This window comes from Ursus arctos, unplaced genomic scaffold (genome assembly GCF_023065955.2).
Source record: "Ursus arctos isolate Adak ecotype North America unplaced genomic scaffold, UrsArc2.0 scaffold_4, whole genome shotgun sequence".
NCBI classification, from domain to species: domain Eukaryota; kingdom Metazoa; phylum Chordata; class Mammalia; order Carnivora; family Ursidae; genus Ursus; species Ursus arctos.
Window position 1 is genome coordinate 94,867,208 of NW_026623056.1, and position 23,639 is coordinate 94,890,846.

Below are 23,639 nucleotides of genomic sequence, written 5' to 3' on the forward strand. Positions count from 1 at the left end.
GTTGACATCTGGGAACGGAATCACCTTGAGATTCTTAGATAGAAATGGGCAGGGACTTGACCTCTGGCTAGAGCTGTGGGGCTGCCCTCTGGTGATGGATGGAGTCAGGGCTCGGAGGCAAGCTGGCGAGGAACCAAGGGCGCTCCTGACGCAGCCCAGAGCGGACTCCCCACCCTCCTCCCCGCCACTGGCTGACCCCGTTGTGCAAGGCGAACGCCAGCCCCAGGCTGAGCGGGCCCCACCCAGGACCGGCTGCAGTCTGTCCTCCAGCGGACTCTCCTTCACAGGGACCCCTTCCTCTGCTGTGTTCTCTGGACCTGCCCATGGTTGTGCCACACCTGGCACATCCCTGACCTCAATTCCTCGGTCATTCCCAGATAAACCCATTGTCCTGGTTTAGTTTCAAGGTCGACCTCTTGCAAGGCTCTGTGAGGCCAGGACGGTGGGACAAGCAGGTGCCACTGACCACGTGGGGAGCGAAGCCGCCCGAGCCCAGAGGACCCTCCAGAGGGCTGCACTGCCATGGTGGCCCCGCATGGGCACCGGGCACGCCGGCCGGGGTGTGGTCCCTGAAGAGGGTTCCAAGGTGCGGCTTCAGTCCCCAGCTCCAAAGGCCTGGGCAGCCGCGTGTGTCTCAGATTCTCTGTGGCCCAGCCAGGCACCCAGTCACCGCGGGTGACCGATCACAGCCCACTCCCCGCAATTATCCAGGGGAGGCCTCCTGGCAACAGCCAGGCTGGAAGTCGGGAAGGAGCCTCTGGCCAGCGATTGTCCACCTGGAGCTGCTGTGGCCCTCAGCTGCCTGCCCCCCTTCACCCCGGCACCGCCTCCCCCTCCTCACCCCTCACCCCTGCCTCCCTCTCCTCACCTCCACCCCCACACCCATCCTCACCAACTCACCTCATCACCTCACCACCCCTCATGCCTCCCCTCACCCCGTTCTTACCCCACCCCCTCCTTACCCCACCTCCTCACTCCCACAGCTCTGGGTCCCTCCTCACCCCTCTGCACCCTGCCCCATCTATGCTTGTCCCTTCACACCGCGCCCCTGCCCGCCCCACCCCCATTCAAGTGTCCCTTGCTTGTGCACGTGCCCTGGCTTTGGGGAAGGCCGCAGGTGCGTGGTGATGAAGCCAGGCCGTCACTCCTCCTAGTCTGGCAGGTATTTTACTTCCGTTTTAGGTTTAATGGCTACGGAGACTTGTTATCGTACTCTTTTTATTTAATGCAAATATAAGCAATCAATTGGGTTATGAATTTCCAAGTTTGCGCACTTAAAAAAAGCAGCAGAAAAAGGGGATAGATAAGGTTAATTTGAATTTTCTGGGAAGTGACTGTTAATATTTGTAAGTTGGTTATTTGAATCATTCGAAACTTGCTTGGAATTCGTGGGTACCAAAGCATACAGTTCAGCTTTCCACGCACACTGACTTCGCCAACAGCCATGGGCAGACCCTGTCTTAGCACAAACACGTGAGGGTTAGGGCACTTCCTAGACCGGAGAGGAGGCCACGGGAAGGGGGCCTGTCTGCAGAGAGGCCACGCGCGAGCCCTACACAGCCAGCAAGCTGTGACCCGAGCAGAGGAGTCCCACAGGATGTGGAATTTTGATCCTCAGTTCCGGTTAGAATTAAAATGTCAGTACTCGATGGTCTGTGAGACACATTCTTCCTGCAGCTCTGCGAGCGTGGGCGGTTTGCTCAGCACCCACAGCTCACCACGGGGAAAGGGGCCAGCACGTGACCGCGCCGTCTGGGTAGCGGGGCGGCGTGTCAGACCACCTCGCGACCCTGGGTTTCATTTGGGTGGATAATACACCAATTTAAGGAAGGGCCTTTTCAGAGGGTGGTGGGCAGAGCTTCGCACGTTTGACTTAAGGAACCACAAATGTCCGGAGCCATTTTCGGTGTCAGTTTGTCGTCCGGGGTTGGGATTCTCCAGCCGCGGCCGCAGGTAGAGCACACGCTCTCCTGGGTGATTATTACCAAGAGTCCCGCGGACCCGTCTGCTGACACGTAGGCCTAACAGAGCAGAAAGAATGATGGGGGCCATTGAAATCAGCCCTGGGAAAGACGTCAATTTTTCATTGACAAAGCAAATCAAGCTTCCTAATTAGCTACAACATGGCTGGAAAGCTCAGCTCTTACTAGCCTGCAAGCCCTTGCTCTCTGCTGCCTCGTGTGACCCTCGTCTGTGTCACGGCAACAGCGTGGCTGCTTGCGCTGTCTCACTCGTGTTCAAAGAACTCGTGGCAGGCGGTGGTAACCATGGCAACGAAGGCCATAAATTCCTGGAAGTCACATTCGCCGTCTCCATCATTGTCCAGAGTTTCCATGACTTTGTCCACGACTTCCTGCTCTTTGATTTCCTAAGAGATAGAAGAAAAATTGCCCAACTTGTTTTTAAATGAAATTTAGGGCCATCAAAACATGATTAACAGTCGGCTGGCTTTCATAACTTGTATCAGAAGCAACGTAAGATATAAAATGCAAAATACTAGAAAGGTTCTTGGCTGGGCAGAAGCCTCTGGGGGTCCGAGCTGGCTCTTCCACCTGCTGGTCCGGTGGGACCCGAGCGACTTGAAGAAGACTAAATGGAACAACTAAGACCTGAAAAGCGGCAGCTTGCCCTCACTGTACTTAAAACAAAGGACCTGGACGGGGAAAGGCCGTCTAGACACGCCTGAGCATAGTGTCAGCAGACATCTTGGAAGGAAGAAAACATGAACTTCTGGTTACCCCTAAGTGTTTCACTGCTTCTGGGAGTGGAAGTCCTTAGAGTGAAGGCTTTCAGTGGGTTTTCATGTTTTGAAAGTTTTTTTTTTTTTTTCCTGGAATGACTGTGGGCAACAGGTCCTAAATTTGTTAAGTCCTTCTGTTGTTTTTGCCCCTTGAGTGGCTTTCTGGGTGTCATGGGACTTTCCTGCCGGTTCTGCTGCCCCTCTCTGCTGCTGAGCGAACAGCGTGACCAGGCCCAGAGGGGCAGACACAGGGCAGGCTGCGGGCGTGGTGGGAAGAACGTGGCACCAAACACCCAAGGACTGCTCCGAATGGCCAATGCACGGAGCAGGAGAGCTTGGCCCGGAGCAGTCAGGGGTAATGTCCACGAGCCCCTCGGATATAGAGTGCACGCAGGACTGAGTACGGTGGGGGTTCAGTGGGACCTGCAGACATCTGCTACAGATGGACGGGAAGTGCCCTGTTTCATGTCATTACAGATCTGCCTCCCAACCGAAGTCACCCTGATGAAACCAGGCCAGCAGGTGTTGGTGATATCCTGCTATGCTTACTATGGGTTATTCGTCTTTTATAACTCGTGGTTCCCACATGCTGAGCTTTTCCTGTTTTAAAATCAGTAATTACTAATTACTAATTATTGATAATTGCTAGTTGAGCTTTCGCTATAGGTTCAGTACTTGGTGAACACTGTCCCATTTCACCCTTAGAACCATCCTTGTCTAGAAGAAACTGGGGGTTTTGGTTGTTAGGGTTAAAAGGTGGGATTGGTGGGAAACTGAGCGTGGGGCGGGACAGCTGTGCTTGAACTTGAATGCCTGAGAGAATCCCAGAATCAGCCCGAGAGACACCGGTCCCCCTAAGCCTGCAGTTCCTTCCTCAGATTTGGTGATGCCATTCCCAGCGATGGCATGTTTGGGTGTGGGTGCGGACAGGAGAAGCCCGGCCCGTCCTGCCGACGGCGGGCGCTGCCTTGCTGCTGGAAGCTGGGGCACTGCGGTGAGCTCAGCGGGCTCGGGAGGACGCCTCGCCGTCACCGTCGCCGTCGCCGTGCAGCAGGGCCACGCCTGATGCTCTGTCACCATCCCCGGAATTGCGCTTGGTCAGACCCTGGTGCACTGGTTCATTGTTTGGCCGTTTCCTGTGTGCGACCTGGGTTCTGGGCACTAAGGGAAGGTCAGGGGCCAGGCAGACTGCAGTTCATGGCCTTGAGGGCACAAGAGTGCTGTGCAGTGGAGACAACGGCGGATCTGAGGGCCCTCTCGGAGACTGGCGCGGGGAAGTGAGTCCCGGACGAGGTAGGGACACACTTCCCCCACGGGCTTATCAGGACCCTTCATGCCGTCTCCTGCATTTGGGGCTCCTGCTCCACGGGCTCCCTGGAAAAGCCCCCAGGCCTCCAGAGGGCACCGGGCCCCATCTCGTGCCCCCAGGCAAGCAGGCTGTGGCCGTTGCTGACATGTCGGCTGGGCGCCCCAGAAGCAGAGGCCACGTCCTCGGGCCTGTGTGTCTCCCGAGAGTGACACAGTGCGCCCTCAGGAATGGCATCGTTGGTCACCCTGAAGGATGCTAATGGTACGGCTAACGCGACGCAGTCCTCCCAAAACCGAGAGCTCGTGTTCGACATCCTTCTTGCATGTCCATTGTGACCCATGATAAGTCACAAGTGTATTTCCCATCTCATTCTGCCGTCATTACTGCTGTAAACCCTTAGATTTTTCAGAGAAAAGGTGGCATTATTTGGGGCCCGTACTTTTGCCTTTGAGACGCAGCGTCTCCTTGCTGCTCCTACTATACGCAGAACAGACGAAAACGAGAACAGTGGGGCCATCTGAGCCAGCCTCTAAAACGAGGGCTCAGTGGCACAAACACGTTTTTAGAAGAAGCCTCGTAAGAGAAAACGTACAGGTGGTTTTACAAGTGGACAGGAGAAAGGGTAAACTGTCGATTTTAAAAATGAAGACTCACCTCTAAAAAATGGGAGAGCTCATTGTTGATGAGCTCCTTGAGTTCGGATTTCTTCAGCTTGTGCTTGTCACCCTCCCTTCCGGAATACTGATGGAAAACATCAATGAGGGCCACCATGGCCTTCTCCAGCTCAGACATCCTAGGGGTCCACAAAGGAAAGGTGCCCTCTCAGGCCTTCCGCCTTGTCCGTACACAGAACAGTTACCACGTTAGCCAGAGGAGGGGGCTAGACCGACCCTGGCACACCCCCCCTTCAGGCAGAGCCGCTGTCCCAGTTCTCCCATCAGCCTCTTAGATCCACTCCCACCTGCCCCTCCCTTCTTCACCCCTGCGGCCACATCCAGAAGTTCCCACACCCCGTGGCTTCTGCATGGGTTTGGCCAATGGGGAACTTCAGCAGAAAAATGGGGCAGCGCCGTGAGGGGGGCTGGGGGTCGAGTCCTGCTTCTTCACCAGGGGGCCACCCTCTGCCCTTACCGGACTCCAAGAGGAAGGGACAGAGTGCAGGGGAGGAAAGCACTGACCGTGAGCTGTTAGAATTAACTAGAAAGAAGGTAGGTGACCAGGAACAAAATGAGGGTACAACAATGGGTAGTATTCCTGTATTCTACCAAGAAACAATTGGAAAACAGAGTAGAAAAAGCCTATTCATAAATTCATAAAGCAACACACACGTATGGCTTAAGAATAAGTTTAGTAAGAAAAGTGCAGGTCCAGGGGCCTCTGGGCACCTCAGTCAGTTAAGCGTCCGACTCTCGGTTTCGGCTCAGGCCATGATCTCAGGGTCCTGAGATCGAGCCCCAGGTTGAGCCCCGCGACCCACTCCAGCCTAGGTGAGGAGTCTGCTTGGGATTCGCGCTCTCCCTCTGCCTCTCCCCCCACTTGCTCGTGCGTGCGTGTGGTCCCGCACGCTCTCTCTCAAATAAGTAAATGAATAAAATTGTTAAAAGAAAAATAAAAGTGCAGGTCCTTCCAAAAGATTCTAAGGATCGCAAAATGCAGGAACTCACTTTCCTTTGAGATAATATATAAATTTAACTAATTTTAAATAAAAATCTTTAAGGGACTCTTTTTTGATGGGTGTGAGCAACTTTACCAAAAACAGCTGTAAAATTGAACTGGAAAAACAAATATGGCAGAAATGCCGCAGATATTCTTGAAAAAGAAGATCAGTGAGAGATCAAAGACCCACTGGAAACAAAGCTGTGTTATGGTCCATACGGTTGGGCTGGTTCTGAGGCAGGACAGACAAAGCCCCAGGAGGCTGAGCGAGGCCAGGCACTTAGCATTCCCCACGGGGCCGCCTCCAGCCTCCAGCCTTCAGCCTTCAGCTCCAGGGCAGGGGGACGGGGCCGTTCGGTGCCCCGCAGGGGCCTGGAGCGGGGGTCTCTGCCGGGACCAAAGCACACAGCTTCCTACTTCCCTCACCCCCTGCACCTCAGACCGAGGCCTGAAAACAGGAGGTGTCTGCTTAATCCTAGCGCTAGGGTGCATTTGACAAAGGACGGAGGTGGTCACCAGAGATGGTTACCGACCTCCGGCCTTGAGTTCTAATCAGTGAGGAGTCTCTGCACCGCCACGGCTGAAGATAGTTACAAGAACGACATCGAATTGCCGGCAATCATTCCCATGTTGGATACGTCACTGACATCTGAACAATAAATTGGAGGAAATATTTAACATTTTATTTATTTCTGATTTCTCAAAGGAGAAAGCATTGAGGATTTTGGTCTTGACCTGATCTTTGCTAAAGCCACCCTATTAATAATCAATATCCTTTGTTTTGCTCTTAAATCCCTAAAAATCAGATTTATCACACGTGGATGGAACAGGTCAGATGGATGAAAACCTTTAATGTTTCATTTGTTCTTACCCTTTGCACCCGGGGTTTCAATTATTGGTTTTGTTTTTTGGAAACAAAACAAACCCAAGAAACATTTTCATCAATCTAATGTTTCTCAAAGCCTGTGATCATTTGGGGAAGGAGAGGCTAAATTATTTTTTCGTAAAGCATGACTAGTGGGATTTTTTTAAAAAGAAAAGGCATAAAACATATATTCCATGTTTGAAAACGCCATATACTGTGATTTTCTTCATAACCACACTAAAATTAATTTAAATTTTTTTTTTCATTTTAAATTCTTCCCTGCTTTAAAGCTTATCTTTTAAGAGAAACGGAAATCAAATATCCATATTTCCTTTCCACTTAGTTCCGTGAATGTTATTCCTGCATTAACCTCTTTATGTGGAAAGCAGGGGGGCTTCTGGGCCGTAACTCCCTTTGGAAGGACACACCACACACGATGCGGGAAGGGGCCCTACCTCCCTGAGAAACCCTAACACTGAAGAAAGGTCAACCCGCCAAACCCCAATCTCTTTGACCCAGTTTGTAATTTACTGCTCAAGACCTCCCGACGGTCGCGTGATTTCTGGGGCTGTCCAGGCAGACCCTGACGTTTCCCGTTGAAGGACAACAGAGGAGGGGCTGCCCGCCCAGGGCCAGGACAGAAGCAACAAGAAAACATTTATTTTCGAGGTAGGGCGGGTCTAGCTCCGGCTGCCAGTCATTCTCCAAGGGGGGGGGACCCCGCTCTTCAAAGACTTAGGAAAGAAGCCTTGTTTGTCCTGCTGAGAAAATACCAGCAATCCCCTCGGAGCCGCGGGACCTGATTTAGGGTCTAAAACTCAGGCAGAAAGAACCTCCAGCTGTCTCGAGTTGAGGCAGTCACGTCCACAAAGCAGTAACAGGACCCACCTGTAAGCAATGCTGCCAGTGAGCCTAAAGGGGCTTTCTAACCCACCACCTGGTTCCCGCCCCACCCTCCAGGTTCCCTGCCCCCAAAAAGAAAAGAGCAGGGTCTCCCCGAGCGTCCTCACGTCAGCGGCTCCTGGTGGCTGCTCCGTTCCTCCTGGCTGCGGCGTCCAGAGTGGCCCCAGCGCCCGCGGGGCGGTGTCTTATCCCTTGGGCGGCGGGGCCTGGCCGGTGCAGCCTGCTGCGGGCCCGGGCAGCCAATGGGGGCGGCGGGTGGGGCTGGGGGCCGCGGGCTGCCAGGCCTGCACACAGGGCCGCATTGAGCAGGCGGCCACCCGGGGACTTGCCTGGAGCCAGGACTGCACTCCGGCCAAGGAAGGGAAAGTCCTGTGGGGCAGGAAGTAGGAGTCAGCTTTTTGTGCTGTTTTCTAATTATACATGAATATTGATGTTCCTCTACAAGCTAGGCTGGGGCGGGGGAGGAGAGAGACCGAGTCCTTGATGAAGCAAAGCCAACGCCAGCCAAGACCGCAGTTTCCAAGCACAGGCTGAGCGCAAGGACTGGGGCCCGCGGGCTGCTTTCCAGCGTAGCCCCCCCCCCCCCAGGTCTCCTGCCTCCTAGCGAGGCCCCCGCCTGGCCCACACCTGGGGGCAGTCGCCTGCGGACGTCAGTGTCTCGGGCTAAGCCCTGTTCTGCAGGGCCTGAAGCCCATGACGAAAGAGATACTGAACGCTTTCAGGGGAAAATCCCATTCAGTGGGGTGGAGGACACTTGCCAGGGGCACCCCAAGCCCTGGACGTGTCCTGCCCGGCCTCTGTCTTACAGGGAGTGCCGGCGGAATGCCCCTCTCTGGAGGCCCACAACCAGCCACCGAGAGCCGAGTCCAGACTCCCCACCACCTGTCTTCAGCAGCACCTTTCCTGAGCTGTTTCCAAATGGAAACCCAAAAGGCAGGTGTTCTTTTAGCCAAATTATACAAAAAGCAGTGGCCTCCAACTCATCAAAGGACGTCTAGACCAGACGCAGGGCCCTTCTGCTGATGGGTTCACGGCGGCCACGGAAGGGTCAGTACACAAGACGTCTGTGCACAAAGCCGTTTTGTCATCATCTGTTTTACCAGGAAATGTTTGACTATTCAACACATGGAGGTATGTCCTGGGGATAGCACTGGGCTGTGAGCCTTGGGGCTTGAGTTGTCCCGTCCTGGCCCCCAGCCTGTGCCCACACCTCCCTGAGGTGGGACCTGAGTGGTGTGGTGGGGTCCTGCGTCCTCAGCTGCCCCACAGGCTGACGGCGGCCGAAGGGTCCCATGCTGTGTGTGCTCTGTACGGCAGGACCTGCCCGAGTCCGAGGAAAGAGTGACGGGGCCCGGGGTGGTGTGCGCCACGCACTAGGGATGGGTTCACCCTGCGGTCGCCCTTCAGCACACACAGCAGAGCGTCAGCCCGCTCCTGCAGGAAAACGCAGTTTGGAATCTATTCATGCAACCACCGGACACCTGAGCAGGGGCCTGCCCTCTGGATACCCTTAGCACAGCCTCCGGGGACAGCCAAGTATGGGGGGTGTGCCCACCTGTTTCAGGCTCTGTGGGAGCAGAAAGCAGGGAGACGGATGCGGGGCTCACCAGCAGAGAGAGGAACCATCATTGGGATGAGAGGGGCTTTCAAGTGCAGCAGGGCCCCCAGAGCAGCGTCGTCCGCCCACAGGGAGCTCGCAGACACCGGACTCCAGAAGCACACGGGAGCCTGCCTGGGACCTCAGCAGCTGGGTCTCAGCACGGCTTCCAGACAGAGGAGCGACTGAGGGCAAATTTTAACTGTCCCGGGAAAGGGATGTTCGCAGCCCTCATGCACAAGGTGGTCTGGGGCCCAAAGCTCCTCTCTGGCCTTTCCACTTCCAGATGACCCCGGCTCCCTCTCCAGACTCCCCAGTTTGGGGTCTCATCTCATTACACTGGACCTCTGGTCTAGTCGCGCGGGTCGGGCACATGCACTCCCAACCCGCCCGCAGCTCGATTCCACAGGAGCGGCCTGGTCCCAAAGCAGCAAGAACTGCCTTCTCGACTAGAGCACATAGCGTACGGATGACCCGATGGGATGCTGCTTTTGGAACAAGCTCCCTGAATTTCAGTGCAGGGATGGGATTTCACAGTAGCAGAGCCTACTCAAGCCGTCCTTAACCCGAACCACAGGGAAAACTCCAGGTCTGGGAACCAAACTCTGACTTGAATCACCACAGTGGACAATCACGGCCTCTCTCGCAAGTTCCCAGACCTACCAGGTCTCTTGATGGAGGGCGAGGCCCTTCAGACGGAGCCCTGCATTGCCACCAGTACACATCAGAAACCTTCCTTCATGCCGTCCCCAAGAGACCTGCAGCTACTGGCTAATGTGACCATGTAGTGGAAACATTAAGATCTAAAAGGAAACGCTTAGATCCCTCCAGGGATTATTAGATATGGGCTCTGAGTTGACGCTAGTTCCTGGGGCCACAAAATGGCACCATGGCTCCCTACTCCAAGGGTAGGAATTTGTGGTGTTTGGGTGACAGTCTTAACTCGACCAGCTCCCATGGGCCCAGATGGCACAGAGATTCTCTCTGTAGTCATTTCTTCAGCTCCTGGATGTATGATCGAAACAGACATCCTTGGCCACTGGCAGAATGCCTTCACTGGCTCTCTTACATATGAGCCCTGGACCATTATGACAGAAGAACCAGGGGATCGTCCCTAGGACTTCCCCTTCTTATCGTGGCAGTAAACTGAGCAGTACTGCACCCCTGGGAGAATGTCAGAGATTAATGCCGGCATCAAAGAGTTGATACAGACAAGGGTGGTGATATGTACCACAAACCCATTTTACCTGCCAGTTTGGCCCGCGTGGACACCATGTGGATTGTGGAGAACGGGGTCGTGGTCATGGACGTGGTCAGCTGGTGATTGTACTTGCAGCTGCAGTGCCAGGCATCTCTCCGAGAAGATCAACACAGCCCCTGGCACTTGGTATCAGCTGTTGATCTGACTTTTTCTCAGAACCAATTGCTTTTTTGGGGGGGGTGTTAATGATTTTATTTTTTAATTTAAATTCAATTCACTAACAGAGTGTTTCAGAGGTAAAGGTCAGTGATTCATCAGTCTTATATAACGCCCAGTGCTCCTTTCATCACGTGCCCTCCTTAATGCCCATCCCCCAGCTACCCCATCTCCCGCCCCCTCCCCTCCAGCAGCCCTCAGTTTGTTTCCTATGATTAAGAGTCTCTTATGGTTTGTCTCCCTCTCCAATTTCTTCTTGTTTTATTTTTCCCTCCCTCTCCCTGTGATCCTCTGTTTTGTTTCTTAAATTCCACGTAGGAGTGAGATCATATAATTGTCTTTCTCTGACTGACTTATTTCACTTAACATAATCCCTTCCAGTTCCATCCCTGTCGATGCAAATGGCAAGATTTCATTTTCTGATGTCTGGGTACTATTCCATCGTATATATGAACCACATCTTCTTTATCCATTCAGCTGTCGGTAGACAGTTGGGCTCTTTCCACACTTTGGTTGTTTTGGACGTTGCTGCTGTGAACATTGGGGTGCAGGGGCCCCTTCGGATCACTACATCTGTATCTTTGGGGTAAATACCTAGTTGTGTGATTGCTGGGTCGTAGGGGAGCTCTATTTCCAACTTTTTGAGGACCCTCCCTACTGTTTTCCAGAGTGGCTGCACCAGCTTGCATTCCCACCAGCAGTGCACGAGGGCTCCCCTTTCTCCGCATCCTCACCAACATCTGTTTCCTGACTTGTTGATTCTAGCCATTCTGGCAGGTGTGAGGTGGTGTCTCAGTGTGGTTTGGATCTGCGTTTCCCTGATGCCGAGTGATGTTGAGCATATTTTCATGTGTCTGTCGGCCATTTGTATGTCTTCTTTGGAGAAATGTCTCTTCGTGTCTTTTGCCCATTTCTTGACTGGATTATTTGTTTTTTGGGTGTTGAGTTTGCTGAGTTCTTTATAGATTTTGGGTACTCGCCCTTTATCTGATAAGGCTTTTGCAAGCATCTTCTCCCATTCTGTCGGCTGTCTTTTGGTTTTGTCGACTGTTTCCTTTGCTGTGCAGAAGCTGTTTATCTTGAGGAAGTCCCAGTAGTTCACTTTTGCCTTTCTTTCCTTGCCTTTGGAGACGTGTCTAGCCAGAAGTGCTGCGGCCGAGGTCACAGAGGTTGCTGCCTGTGTTCTCCTCTGGCATTTTGATGGATTCCTGTCTCACGTTTAGTTCTTTCATCCATTTGAGTCTATTCTTGTGTATGGTGTAAGGAAATGGTCGAGTTTCATTCTTTTGCATGTGGCTGTCCAATTTTTCTTTTCTTTTTTTTTTTTTTTTTAAAGATTTTATTTATGTATTTGACAGAGAGAGAATGACAGCCAGCGAGAGAGGGAACACAAGCAGGGGGAGTGGGAGAGGAAGAAGCAGGCTCATAGTGGAGGAGCCTGATGTGGAGCTTGATCCCAGAACGCCAGGATCACGCCCTGAGCCAAAGGCAGACGCTTAACCGCTGTGCCACCCAGGCGCCCCTCAATTTTTCTAACACCATTTGTTCAAGAGACTGTCTTTTCCATTGGATATTCTTTCTTACTTTGTCGAAGATCAGTTGACCATAGAGTTGAGGGTCCGTTTCTGGGTTCTCTGTTCTGCTCCATTGATCGATGTCTGTTTTGGTGCCAGTACCATGCTGTCTTTGTGATCACAGCTTTGTAGTACAGCTGGAAGGCCGACTTGTGATGCCACCAGCTTTGGTTTTCTTTTTCAACATTCCTTTGGCTATTTGGGGTCTTTTCTGGTTCCACACATATTTTAGGATTATTTATGGGAGGCCTGGGTGGCTCAGTCAGTTAAGCTTCTGCCTTCGGCTCAGGTCATGATCCCAGGGTCCTGGAATCAAGTCCCACATCCGGCTCCTTGCTCAGCGGGGAGTCTGCTTCTCCCTCTGCCTGCCCCTCCCCCTGCTTGTGCTCTCTCTCTCTGACCAATAAGTAAATAAATAAAATCTTCATTAAAAAACAAATTTTAAGATTATTTGTTCCAGCTCTGTGAAAAATGTTGATGGCATTTTGATAGGGATTACATTGAATGTATAGATTGCTCTAGGTAACATAGACATTTTAACAATACGTGTTCTTCCAATCCATGAGCATGGAATTGTTTTTCCATTTCTTTGTGTCTTTCTCTATTTCTTTCATGAATGTTCTATAGTTTTCAGAGTACAGATCCTTTGCCTCTTTGGTTAGGTTTATTCCTGGGTGTCTTATGGTTTTTGGTGCAATTGTAAATGGGATCAGTTCCTTAATTTCTCTTTCTTCTGTCTCATTGTTGGTGTATAGAAATGCAACTGATTTCCGTGCATTGATTTTATATCCCGCCACATTACTGAATTCCTGTATGAGTTCTAGCTGTTTGGGGTGGAGTCTTTTGAGTTTTCCATGTATAGTATCATGTCATCTGCATAGACTGAGAGTTTGACTTCTTCTCAGATGACTTTTTCTGCCCTTTTTGTTGTCTGATTGCTGAGGCTAGAACTTCTAGGACTATGTTGAACAACACTGGTGACATTGGACACCTCTTTCTGTTCCTGACCTTAGAGGAAAAGCTCTCCGTTTTTCCCCATTTAAAATGATATTGCTGTGGGCTATTCATATATGACTTTTATTATATTGAGGTATTTTTCCTCTATCCCTACACTGTGAAGAGTTTTAACCAAGAAAGAATGCTGTACTTCTCAAATGCTTTTTCTGCTTCTACTGAGAGGATCGTATGGTTCTTGTCCTTTTTTGTACTAATGTGGTGTATCACATTGATTGATTTGCAGATGTTGAACCACCCTTGTAGCCCAGGAGTAAATCCCACTGGTCGTGATGAATTATCTTTTTAATTTACTGTTCGATCCTATTGGCTAGTATTTTGGTGAGAATTTTTGCATCCATGTTCATCAGGGATATTGGTCTGTAATTCTCCTTTTTGGTGGGGTCTTTGTCTGGTTTTGGGGTCAAAGTAATGCTGGACTCATAGAAAGAGTTTGGAAGTTTTCTTTCCATTTCTATTTTTTGAAACAGTTGCAGAAGAATAGGTATTAATTCTTTAAATGTTTGGCAGAATTCCCTGGGAAGCCATCCAGTCCTGGAATCTTGTTTGTTGGGAGAATTTTGATTATTGCTTCAATTTCCTTGCTGGTTATGGGTTTGTTCACATTTTCTATTTCTTCCTCTTTCAGTTTTGGTAGCTTATACATTTCTAGGAATGCATCCATTCCTTCGGATTGTCTAATTTGTTGGCATATAGTTGTGCATAATATGTTCTTATAATTCTTTGTATTTCTTCAGTGTTGGCTGCGATCTCTTCTCTTTCATTCATGATTTTATTTATTTGGGTCTTTTCTCTTTTCTCTTTGATAAATCTGGCCGGGGGTTTATTAATCTTATTAATTCTTTCAAAGAACCAGCTCCTAGTTTTGTTGATCTGTTCTACTGTTCTTCTGGTTTGTATTTCATTGATTTCTGCTCTAATTTTTATTAACCCTCTTCTCCTGCTGGCTTAAGGCTTTATTTGCTGTTCTTTCTCCAGCTCTTTCTCCTGCTAGATGCCAGCTCCTTTAGGTGTAAGATTAGGTTGTATATTTGAGACTTTTCTTGTTTCTTGAGAAAGCCTTGTATTTCTATATACTTCACTCTTAGGACCACCTTTGCTGCATCCCAAAGGTTTTGAACAATTGTGTTTTCATTTTCATTTGTTTCCATGAATTTTTTCAATTCTTCTTTAATTTCCTGGTTGACCCATTCATTCGTTAGTAGGATGCTCTTTAACCTCCATGTATTTGCGTTCTTTCCAAATTTCTTCTTGTGATTGAGTTCAAGTTTCAAAGCACTGTGGTCTGAAAATATGCAGGGAATAATCCCAGTCTTTTGGTACAGGTTGAGACCTGATTTGTGACCCAGTATGTGATCTATTCTGGAGAATGTTCCATGAGCACTTGAGAAGACAGTATATTCTGTTGCCTAAGGATGGAATGCTCTGAATATATCATGAAGTCCATCAGGTCCAATGTGTTAAACAAAGACATTGTTTCCTTGTTGATCTTCTGTTTAGATGATCTGTCCATTGCTATGAACGGGGTGTTAAAGTCCCCTACTATTGTATTATTATCAATGTGTTTCTTTAATTTTGTTATTAATTGTTTTATATAATTGGCTGCTCCCATGTTAGGGGCATGAATATTTACAATTGTTAGATCTTCTTGTTGGATAGGCCCTTTAATTACAATATAATGTTCTTCCTCATCTCCTATTACAGTCCTTGGTTTAAAATCTAACTTGTCTGATATAAGGATTGCTACCCCACCTTTCTTTTGATGTCCATTAGCATGATAAATTGCCTCCCCCCTTTTCACTCTGGAGGTGTCTTTGGGTCTAAAATGAGTCTCTTGTGGACAGCATATCAATGGGTCTTGCTTTTCAGAAGCAATTGTTAAGGCTCACCAGAAACAGTTTGCTTTTCCCTGGCAGGGCCAAAGCCATACCCTCAGTGTTGTCTCAGGGATACATCAGCTCTCCTGCTAGATGCCAGAATATTGTCTGCAGAGACCTCGGTCATCCTGGCAGCCCACAGAGTATCATGCTGGTCCACTGTAGTGGTGATAGTGTGCTGATGCAGCCTTATGCCTACACAAGACATCTGCAAGCTGGGCACTGGGATATAAACCCCACAAAACTTTAGGGGCCACCTCAGTGAAATTTCAGGGGTGGCGTCAGTGGTCTGGAATATGTTGAAACACCCCGGCCCCATCTGCCAGGAAGAGAGGCCCGGCGTGTGGTTGGGTTTGGGGGTTTTAGATGGGACATACCCTACACCTGCGTGTGCTACTGCAGCTCAGGGGGCTGGTGTTTTCCAGTGGGGTCAGAGCAAGTTTAGGCTGCAGGGAAATCTGCTTTGCCATTGGTTCTTAGGATCCTGCAGACCTGGTGATATTCAAAGTGTCCACAACACATTCAGATGCAGTTTGGACCCTCTGACAAGCCTGATAGGAGGATCCCAGCACGGGTCTCTAGGGTTTTGAAGCAAATCTGTGTCCTGTTTGTCAGCTGACTATTCTCATTTTGAGAACAGCTTCTGGTTTGCCACTGGGCCTTAGTGGAGACTGAACACATAACCCTGGGACATCTGGAGACCACACAGTTCAGATGTTGCCTGACCCTCGTAGCCATAACAGCAGCTTGTTATCAAATGGAAATGCCTGGGACACATGAGCAGGTGGTCAGACTCCTTGGACACCAACTACTGCTGCACCACCGCCCTTCCCTCTATCCATGTTTGTGACCTCCTGGGGTATTTCTTATAAGCTGTTGACTATGGAAGAAGACACTTGAGCTGGCTTACAGTTGGGTCTGCATGATGTGCTCGCACCACCTGAAGTGGACAGATACAGGGCAACACCCCACTCAGGGGTCACCCTGAAGGACAGCGGTGAAGGAAACCCTCTCGGGGGCAGCACTCGGGGCAATGCATTCGGTTGTCCATTCTGTCTGGAGAGAGAAGTGGCCAGAGCATAGATCTGTGTCCTCCATGGGCAGCTGCGAATGGTTCGGTTGGTCGGCAACTTGGAAGGAACAGGGTTGGAGGATTGGTGACAGGAAGGCTCTGGAGGAGGCATGCGGATGGACCTTTCTCAAGGAGCACAGTCTGTGACTAGATTTGTGTTCCAAGTGAATGCCTGCCAACGGGCATGCACTGCAGAAGAGGCTCTTACTAACCAGATGGAAAATGATTGTCCCTGTGGATGCCAGCCAGCTCTTACCAGAGCCACTGCAAGGCTCGCTCAGAGTGCCTGTGAACAGAGTGGCCATGCGGCAGGGATGGAGGCATGCGTGTGCTCAATAACACGGACTTCCCCTCAGCAAAGCTGAGCCACCTCCTGCTTCTGCTGCCGAGTGTCTGATCTGGGAGCAGTGACCCGTGGTGACCAGTCAGATGCCTAGTGGCAGGTTGACCACAGTGGACCTCTTCCATCATAGAAAGGGCAGAGACATGTCCTCACTGCAGTAGATGCGTATTCTGGATATGGATTTAATTTCTCTGTATCGCCTCTGCCAGCACCAGCATCCACAACCTCACAAGAGCCTTACCCACTGTCATGGAGCTCTGGACAGCATCGCATGTTACCAAGGAGCTCGCTCCACTGCAAAGAAAGTGCAGTGGTGGGCCCACGCCCATTCACCGGTCTTGCCCCGTGTCCGCTAACTCAGAAGTGGCTGACACCACCGAAAGGCGGGACGGCTTCCTGAAGAGTCAGTTATGGGGTAGTACCCGGCAGGATGCAGGATGCAGTCTACACTTTGAATCAGGCTCCGTTATGTGCTGCTGTGTCCCCATCGCTAGGAAGTGTGGTCTGGGAATCAAGAGTTGGAAGAGTCAGCGCTCTTCTCACTAGTACACTTAATAACCCGCTGGCAGAGTTTTTGTTTCCTGGCAACTTTGAGACGTGGCTGGGAGGTCTTTGTCTCCAGAGGGCAGTGCTTCCACAGGGGTCAGTGGTCCCACTGAGTTAGAAGCTGAGACTGCCACCTGGCCACTGTGGGCTCCTTATTCCTGCAGAAGAACTGTCAGGGAAATAAACAGTTAATCCACTGGCTTGAGTGATTGATCCCAATCACCAAAGGGAAGTTGGGTTACCACGCAGCAGAGGTAAGGAGGACCCTGGAGCCCAGGGCCCTTGCTGGGACGTCTCTCAATACTTCCATGACCAGCAGTAGGGATTAACAGAAAACTTTAGCAACCAAAAAATAAATAAATAAAAGTAAAGCAGGACTATGTGGACTCAGGCCCTTGAGGAATGAAGATTTGGGTCATTCTACCAAAATAAGGAACCCAGACCAGGTTCCCACTGAGGACCAGGGAGATATGGAATGGGTCGTTAAATAAGGAAACCGTGAGTGTGAATTTTGACCCCATAATTGGGACTGTGGAAGCTCGTTATCTGCACATGTTTATTACCAACTGTGCTCTAACCATCTTCTTCTTTCTCCTTCCCAGTTTTTATTTTATAAACAAGATGTTGGAGGTTAGCATTTCATTACTTTTTAGGTAACTGAATTTTCAGCAGAACCATGACTGAATCTGGGGAGAATTAATGCAGCTGGCAATGGGTACGATGCCTGCTGGGACTGTGCACCTTCTCGTTTGGGGAAGAGCGACTTCACTGTGTCTTTTTAAGCAGAAATAGAGCACCATTCAGTTGTTGCCGGGGTCCAAGTGTGTGTGCAGTGTTGCTGATGGACACTGAGTAGCCAAACGGCTGGCCTGGCCCGCTGTCAGCCCCTGCCTCTCGGGTCTGACTCTGCTTCGGTACACGTGTGCGCTGTACTCGCAGCCCCTCGTTACGGTGAGCTAGGCGCTGGGTTTCACAACGAGGCCGTTAGCAGGGGCTCCTCCTCCTGCTCCCAGTGGGGCATGTTTTACTTCGTCTCACTCCTGCTTCACTGTCCTTGACAGCATGTGATGGTGTTCCAGCCATGTGTCCAGAGAGGGCAGCCCTTGGTGACTTGGCCACCTGGCCGGGCCCCAGTGGCTACTTGGCCCCGGCTCGCTGACATGGACACTGCAGAAGCGGCATTCACGTCAGCCTGCCGCCCCCTGTGCATGTCTACCTGCCCTCCTCAGCCTGCTTGTGCCCTGGAGGTCTCAGCACCTTCTTGGTGCTGTCACTGCAGAGGTCAGGCTAGCACCCACAATGGCACCCCAGCATCCTCTGTGCACCGGCCCAGCAGCCTGGGTTCACCTGGGCTCATAAGGGTGTGTCAAGGGCTATGAAGGGTTGTGATTTGACCCTGCTGTGAGCCAAGGACATAGTATGTCCTTGTTTCGTAGATGTTGGTAGAAGGCCCAAGTTCTGGGTCAGAGATAGCCCAGGAACGTCAGCAGCCAAAGCTTTATGTTTGTGTCGGTCCCCTGCTCCCGAGGCCACAGCTGTGCTGCAGACAGGCCTGGATGAGGGCGTGCTCACGCAGGGCTGGTGTTCTCAGAGGGCACACGGAGCCTGGGGGACGCGCTGCCATCATGAGGACTGGTGAGGAGACCACCCTGCATCGTCCCTCCTCGGGGGTGCTGCCTGCAGCCCTGCGAAGTGGCTGGGGTGAAGAGCGGTCAGGGCCTCGCATTCTTGGTGTGCTGACAGTGAGGCCCAGGGACACTTGGGGCTGTGGTGGTTCTCCCAGCAAGTGTTCCTGTGGCCCAGGCCTGTGGACCGCTCTGGCCTGGGCGGCCAGCACACTTCTCTAACAGTATGAATCCAGCCCTGCGGAGGGGTTCCTCTGCTACGTCTGTCCTCCCTGGGGTGTCCTCCCCCATCCCTGGGAGGCCCTTTAGATTTCTCTGTGTAGTCACTTCTTTGTTGCACTTTCATAATTCTTTATGTCAGCTTGGACTCAGACTGATGTACTAGGTAACAAGAAAAATTAAAGGGTTTATTAATTTTTTACTATTCTTTGGTTAGGCTAAAATGATTTCAAAATAAAAAAACATTTAAAGATATATGGAGGGGTGCCTGGGTGGCACAGTTGGTTAAGTGTCCGACTCTTGATTTCAGCTCAGGTCGTGATGTCAGGGTCCTGGGATCGAGCCCAGAGTCGGGCTCCGTGCTCACCGGTGCTTCTCCTTGACATTCTTTCTCTCCCTTTCCCTTTGCCCCTCTGGCTTGTACTCTCTCTCTCTCTTTAAAATAAATAAATAAATCTTTAGAAAAACCAAAGCTATTATATGGAGAGAGTAAGCTTGGTAGAGGGGACAGAGTGGAAGAAAGCAGTAGTACCGTGCCTGAAATCAGTAGCTAATTTTTGAAGATGTAAAATCCAAACACTGCTGTGCTATGATTTGTATTTTACCAATAGAACCCTTCTGACACCCAACGTGTGGGTCTTTTCCTACATCGATTCTCTGACAATGGCTATGTGTCTTACAATTCACTTCAATTCGGATGCAATGTACCTGGAGTCGGCACAGACCCCACAGGTTAGGGGCTCCGTCCCACAAGACTGCCCCCCCCTTCAGACGAGTCGCCGGCCACACATGCTTCTGACTGACTGCCTATACACTGGGGGCTCCTTGGATTCAGTAATTTGTCAGAACAGCTCAAAGAACTCAGGAAAAGGTTTCTTGCTATGATGGGTACAGCCAGAGTGGAAGAGACGCACAGGGCAAGGGATGTAGGATGGGCACAGAGCTTCCATGCCCCCCAGGTGCACAAGTCTCCCCGCACCCCCGTGTGTTTAACCTGGAACTTCTCCGAACCCCATCCTTTTGGGTTTTGATGGGGGTTCCATCACATTGGCATGATTGATTAACTCACTGGCCATTGGTGGTTAACTCAATCTCCAGCCCCCGTCCCCTCCCGCTGGGGGAGGGGCTGAACGTTCCAACCCGCTAATCACATGGCCGATTCCTTCAGAGTCCAGACCCCATCCTCCAAGTGTCACCTTACTAGCGTAATACGGTGCAGCTGACGGGTGCCCGTTATGAGTAACAGAAGACGCCTCGCGCACCCCACCACTCAGGGTTTTAGAGCTCTGCCAGGAACCAGGGGCTGCGAAGACCAAATACATATTTCTTAGTATATCACCATATCACGTGAGGTAATAAGACATCGCAAGTGTAAATAGCCCACTACAAAAAGAGTATGGACTACTGCCCAAATAATAAAAAATCTTAGAGAGACAGTGTACCAACAAGGGGTTGGTTGTTGGCAGCTGTCACTATGGGTGTTTTCCAGGGACTGGAAGGGTCTGCTGGCATGACACCTGGAAGACAGGTGGCCACTGCGAATGACTGAACCAACTCCTCTGGCTTGGTTGTCTCTGGAGCCAACAGCCATCCACTAGGTTCATGGTCATGGCATTGTTGATGAATGCCCAACATTCAGTCTGCAAAACTTTGGGGTAATTAGAGCGGGTGAAGGAGGCTCAGACCCTCCTGTGTCTAGTCCACGGCACTTGTAGATGCCACAGGCCCCAACGCGACCTAATGGTGAGGGTCGTTGGGCTGAGGGGCTCCATCGGTGGTCATGGAAAGAGGGGCCCACTTGTCAGCCAGAGGGAAGTGGATGGAGTGGGTAGGGACACTAGTGTATCGGTAGGCACCTCTTTCGGATGCACAGGGCTTCTGCCAAAGTCTTCTTCCATCGCTTAGACGCTCCGTCCCCTTTCAGCCACCCTTCACCCGCTCAGCAAACCCTCAGCACCAGTTAACTCGGAAACCAGACCCAAGCCCAGCTGAGTCTGTGTAGGGGCAGGAAGAGGCATTCTGGTTTGAGTTTTCAAGGAGGAAAGGCCTCGGACGGCGACATTGTTCTCTGGTACAAAGGACAGTGCCATCCGCCACCAAGCTGCTCACGAGGTCCCTTACAGTGACCCATGTCCATGGGGAGAAAAGGACGCCTGTGTTCTAAAGGGACGTGGGAGAAGGGACAAAAGGCTTCTGTTGGAGGAAATGCAAGTGTCAAGGTGCTGAGAATGAATTGCCTTCCCTATTCTGAAGAATGCGGCCACCAGCTCGCAGGCAGCCATGGGGCGCGGGGGGTGGGGGGGCCTGACCTTGGAGCTGGGTTCGAGTCCTGCCTCCGTGGAGGGCCTTCAGCAAGACTTAACTTTCTCAGCCTCAGTGAAAGGGGGGGGAGAGACACACCCCTGAGAGGACTGCTGGAGGAGTAAAGGAAAGTGTGTGTGTGCGCACACACACACACACACACGCATGCGTGGGCACATGCGTGTGTAGGTCAGAGGGCCTGACGGGCTCCAGTAATGGTCGTCGTTCTCGTCACGAAAGCCACTATTCTTCTCTGTCAAGAGAACCTGGACGTGTCAGGTGAACTCCTGGTGCAGAAAGACAGAGGACAGAGATTTCTTTCAGAGCCAACTGATTAGGGTCTAAAAATGCAGAATGAACTCATCGGTTAGTCTAGAATATTCCTTGAGTCCAGGAGGCCCAGAGTTTGGCAAATGGTGAAGAAGTGTCTGTATTTCCTGGGTATCACATTTTATTAGTTTTATACCACATCAAATTCCATGAATCCATTTGGTTTCTAACCGGTGCTCCCTTCCAGTAGGCGAGCCCAGCGTGAGCAGAGCTGGCACCTACCCCGATGCGGGGCTTGCTCTGGAAACAGGGCAACGTCAGGACCCAGCTCAAAACAACAGGGCTTTTGTTTTTGTTTTTGTTTTTCAACTTCTTTTTTTTTTTTCTTTGTGAGAAGGAGCTGGAGGCTGGAGCCTAGCGAGCCCCTCTCCTCAGCCGCGCTCTGTTGCCTGGGAACCGCTCTGAGATGTGAGTGTGTCGGACTGACCCAGGCCAAGGCTTTCGAAGGGAAAATCGACTGTTTTTCCCTTGGGCAGAACTCTGCTACAAGTTTTTATTTAATTCTACTTTTTATAACTTTTAAGGGCTCTTAGAGATTTGGAAATTTGCCACAAATCCATGTCAGGTTTAAGGCTTAAAAAATCACTGTATTAGCCTATTTGTTTTTTGCTCAATGGAACATTTCCTAACTTAACTCCTGTGTATGCATCGCACATTTTTACGGCTTTGTGTCTCTGCGGGCCCAGGGCGGCTCCCAGTGCTCATCCACACGAAACCAACCGAGCAAAACAAAACCCCACCCGGCTATTAAAACAACTTACCGACGAGGACTGTGCACGCCGTGTGGTCGGGTCTCCAAGAGCGCGCAGCAGGCAGGAAGGAGCTCACTTCGAGATTTAAACGGAGAATGTACCAAACACAATGGAGAACATGAAGGATGAGGATGTGGCAATCCAGTCGCAATTCCTGGTGGTTTTCTGTTGTGGAACAATAATATTGTTTGCTTTTTAAAAACAAACTTTAAGTTAAAGACGCTGTAAAGGGTCAGTGCCATATCCAAAACTTTCGTATAACTGAAATGCACCCACAGGTAGATTTATTATCTAATAGGTCACACGAGTGCGAAGATGTAAATGCCAGCTGTAAAGAAACTAGATACGATTCTTACAGTGTGCATATTAACGTTAAGTTTGTTAAACGTCTAAAATGATCTCTTCTTAGACTTTTAAATCTGTCTTATGCAATACTTTTGGATCACTAACTCAGCTGATGAATTCTCAATATGTTGAAACTTTTTAAAAGATTTCTCGAAGAGGGCTCTTGCAATAAGCTCTGGGTGCAGCCTGGGGTCCCCGGGACGTCTTGGCCTCCACGGAGCCTCCAGAAGACACACGGTACTCTGTCTGAACCACACGCTTGTTTCCTCCCATTTCCCAAGCCAGAGGCCCAGCCCTCCAGCTAGGACCCTAGGACACAGAGGAGGACAAGGACAATGTTAGCTGATATCACAGTTTCTAAAATGCACACCCGGGTGCCCAGGAGTGCGAGCGAGCTTGCTGGTGCCGAGCTCCTCCCCCCAGCCTGCTGCCCTAGTTGCTGCCTGGAAACGAGGAGGAGAAGCCCGAGCACAGGCTGGGCTAACAGAGTCCTGCAGCCGAATGGAGGCACAGGGGACTCAAGGTGGCTCTCCCTGGGACAGACTTCCTCCTGGAGTGACAACTGTCCAATCCCCGACATGGTGACTTGCGTGCCCCTGATGTTCTCCCACCGGTGGCCCCAGGAGCTGGTTAAGAGGGTGGAGTTTGGGTTCTGGAGGTGGAAGGGGTTTCTCAGATGACGGTCTGAAAAGCACAGCCCCAGGCTTGTCCCTGGACACAGCAGGGGTGCTTGGGGCAGAGACCCAATGTTAGTTCAAAGAGAGTGGCCCCAGTGACGGGGGCCACATGACAAGGACACCTGAGGGGGGCGCCTGGCGAGGACACCTTTAGAAGGGGGAAGGAGCCAGACTTCTCTGCCCGTCCAGGCAGGCAGCTTTCTTCATCCTCAGAAGAAACTGAGCTCAGAGAAGGGTGAGTTTACCCAGGTTAGGTCATTGCTAAGTGTCAAAGCCAGGGTCTGACCCCGAGAATGTCTTCAGAGTCCAAGCTCTGACAGCTGACAGCGTATGGGAATGCCCTACTCTTCAGAGAAGCAAAAAAGAAATATTTTCTCTATAATATTTAGAATTATGTATTTCTTTTTGCAAATTCAGTATTTTTTTTAAGTCTTTGGGGAAGGTATGAATAAAAGTGAAAGTAAGATGGGCCTATAT

The 23,639-nt window shown here is 50.8% G+C and overlaps 1 protein-coding gene across 2 annotated transcripts; it reads right to left on the reverse strand.

Moving 5' to 3' along the window:
• Positions 1-1,204: 1,204 nt before the first annotated feature.
• S100B (S100 calcium binding protein B) lies at positions 1,205-7,839 on the reverse strand. 2 transcript variants are annotated; one of them, XM_026514139.4, is made up of 4 exons: positions 7,581-7,656; positions 6,239-6,354; positions 4,704-4,842; positions 1,205-2,368 (listed from the first exon to the last, which is right to left on the reverse strand). In XM_026514139.4, the coding sequence occupies exons 3-4, from the start codon at positions 4,839-4,841 to the stop codon at positions 2,228-2,230; spliced, it is 279 nt and encodes a 92-aa protein (XP_026369924.1). In that variant the 5' UTR covers position 4,842; positions 6,239-6,354; positions 7,581-7,656; the 3' UTR covers positions 1,205-2,227. The 2 variants fall into 2 exon arrangements, with proteins under 2 accessions (XP_026369924.1, XP_026333862.1); XM_026478077.4 differs by lacking the exon at positions 6,239-6,354 and having other exon boundaries at positions 7,581-7,839.
• Between the last annotated feature and the right edge of the window lie 15,800 nt (positions 7,840-23,639).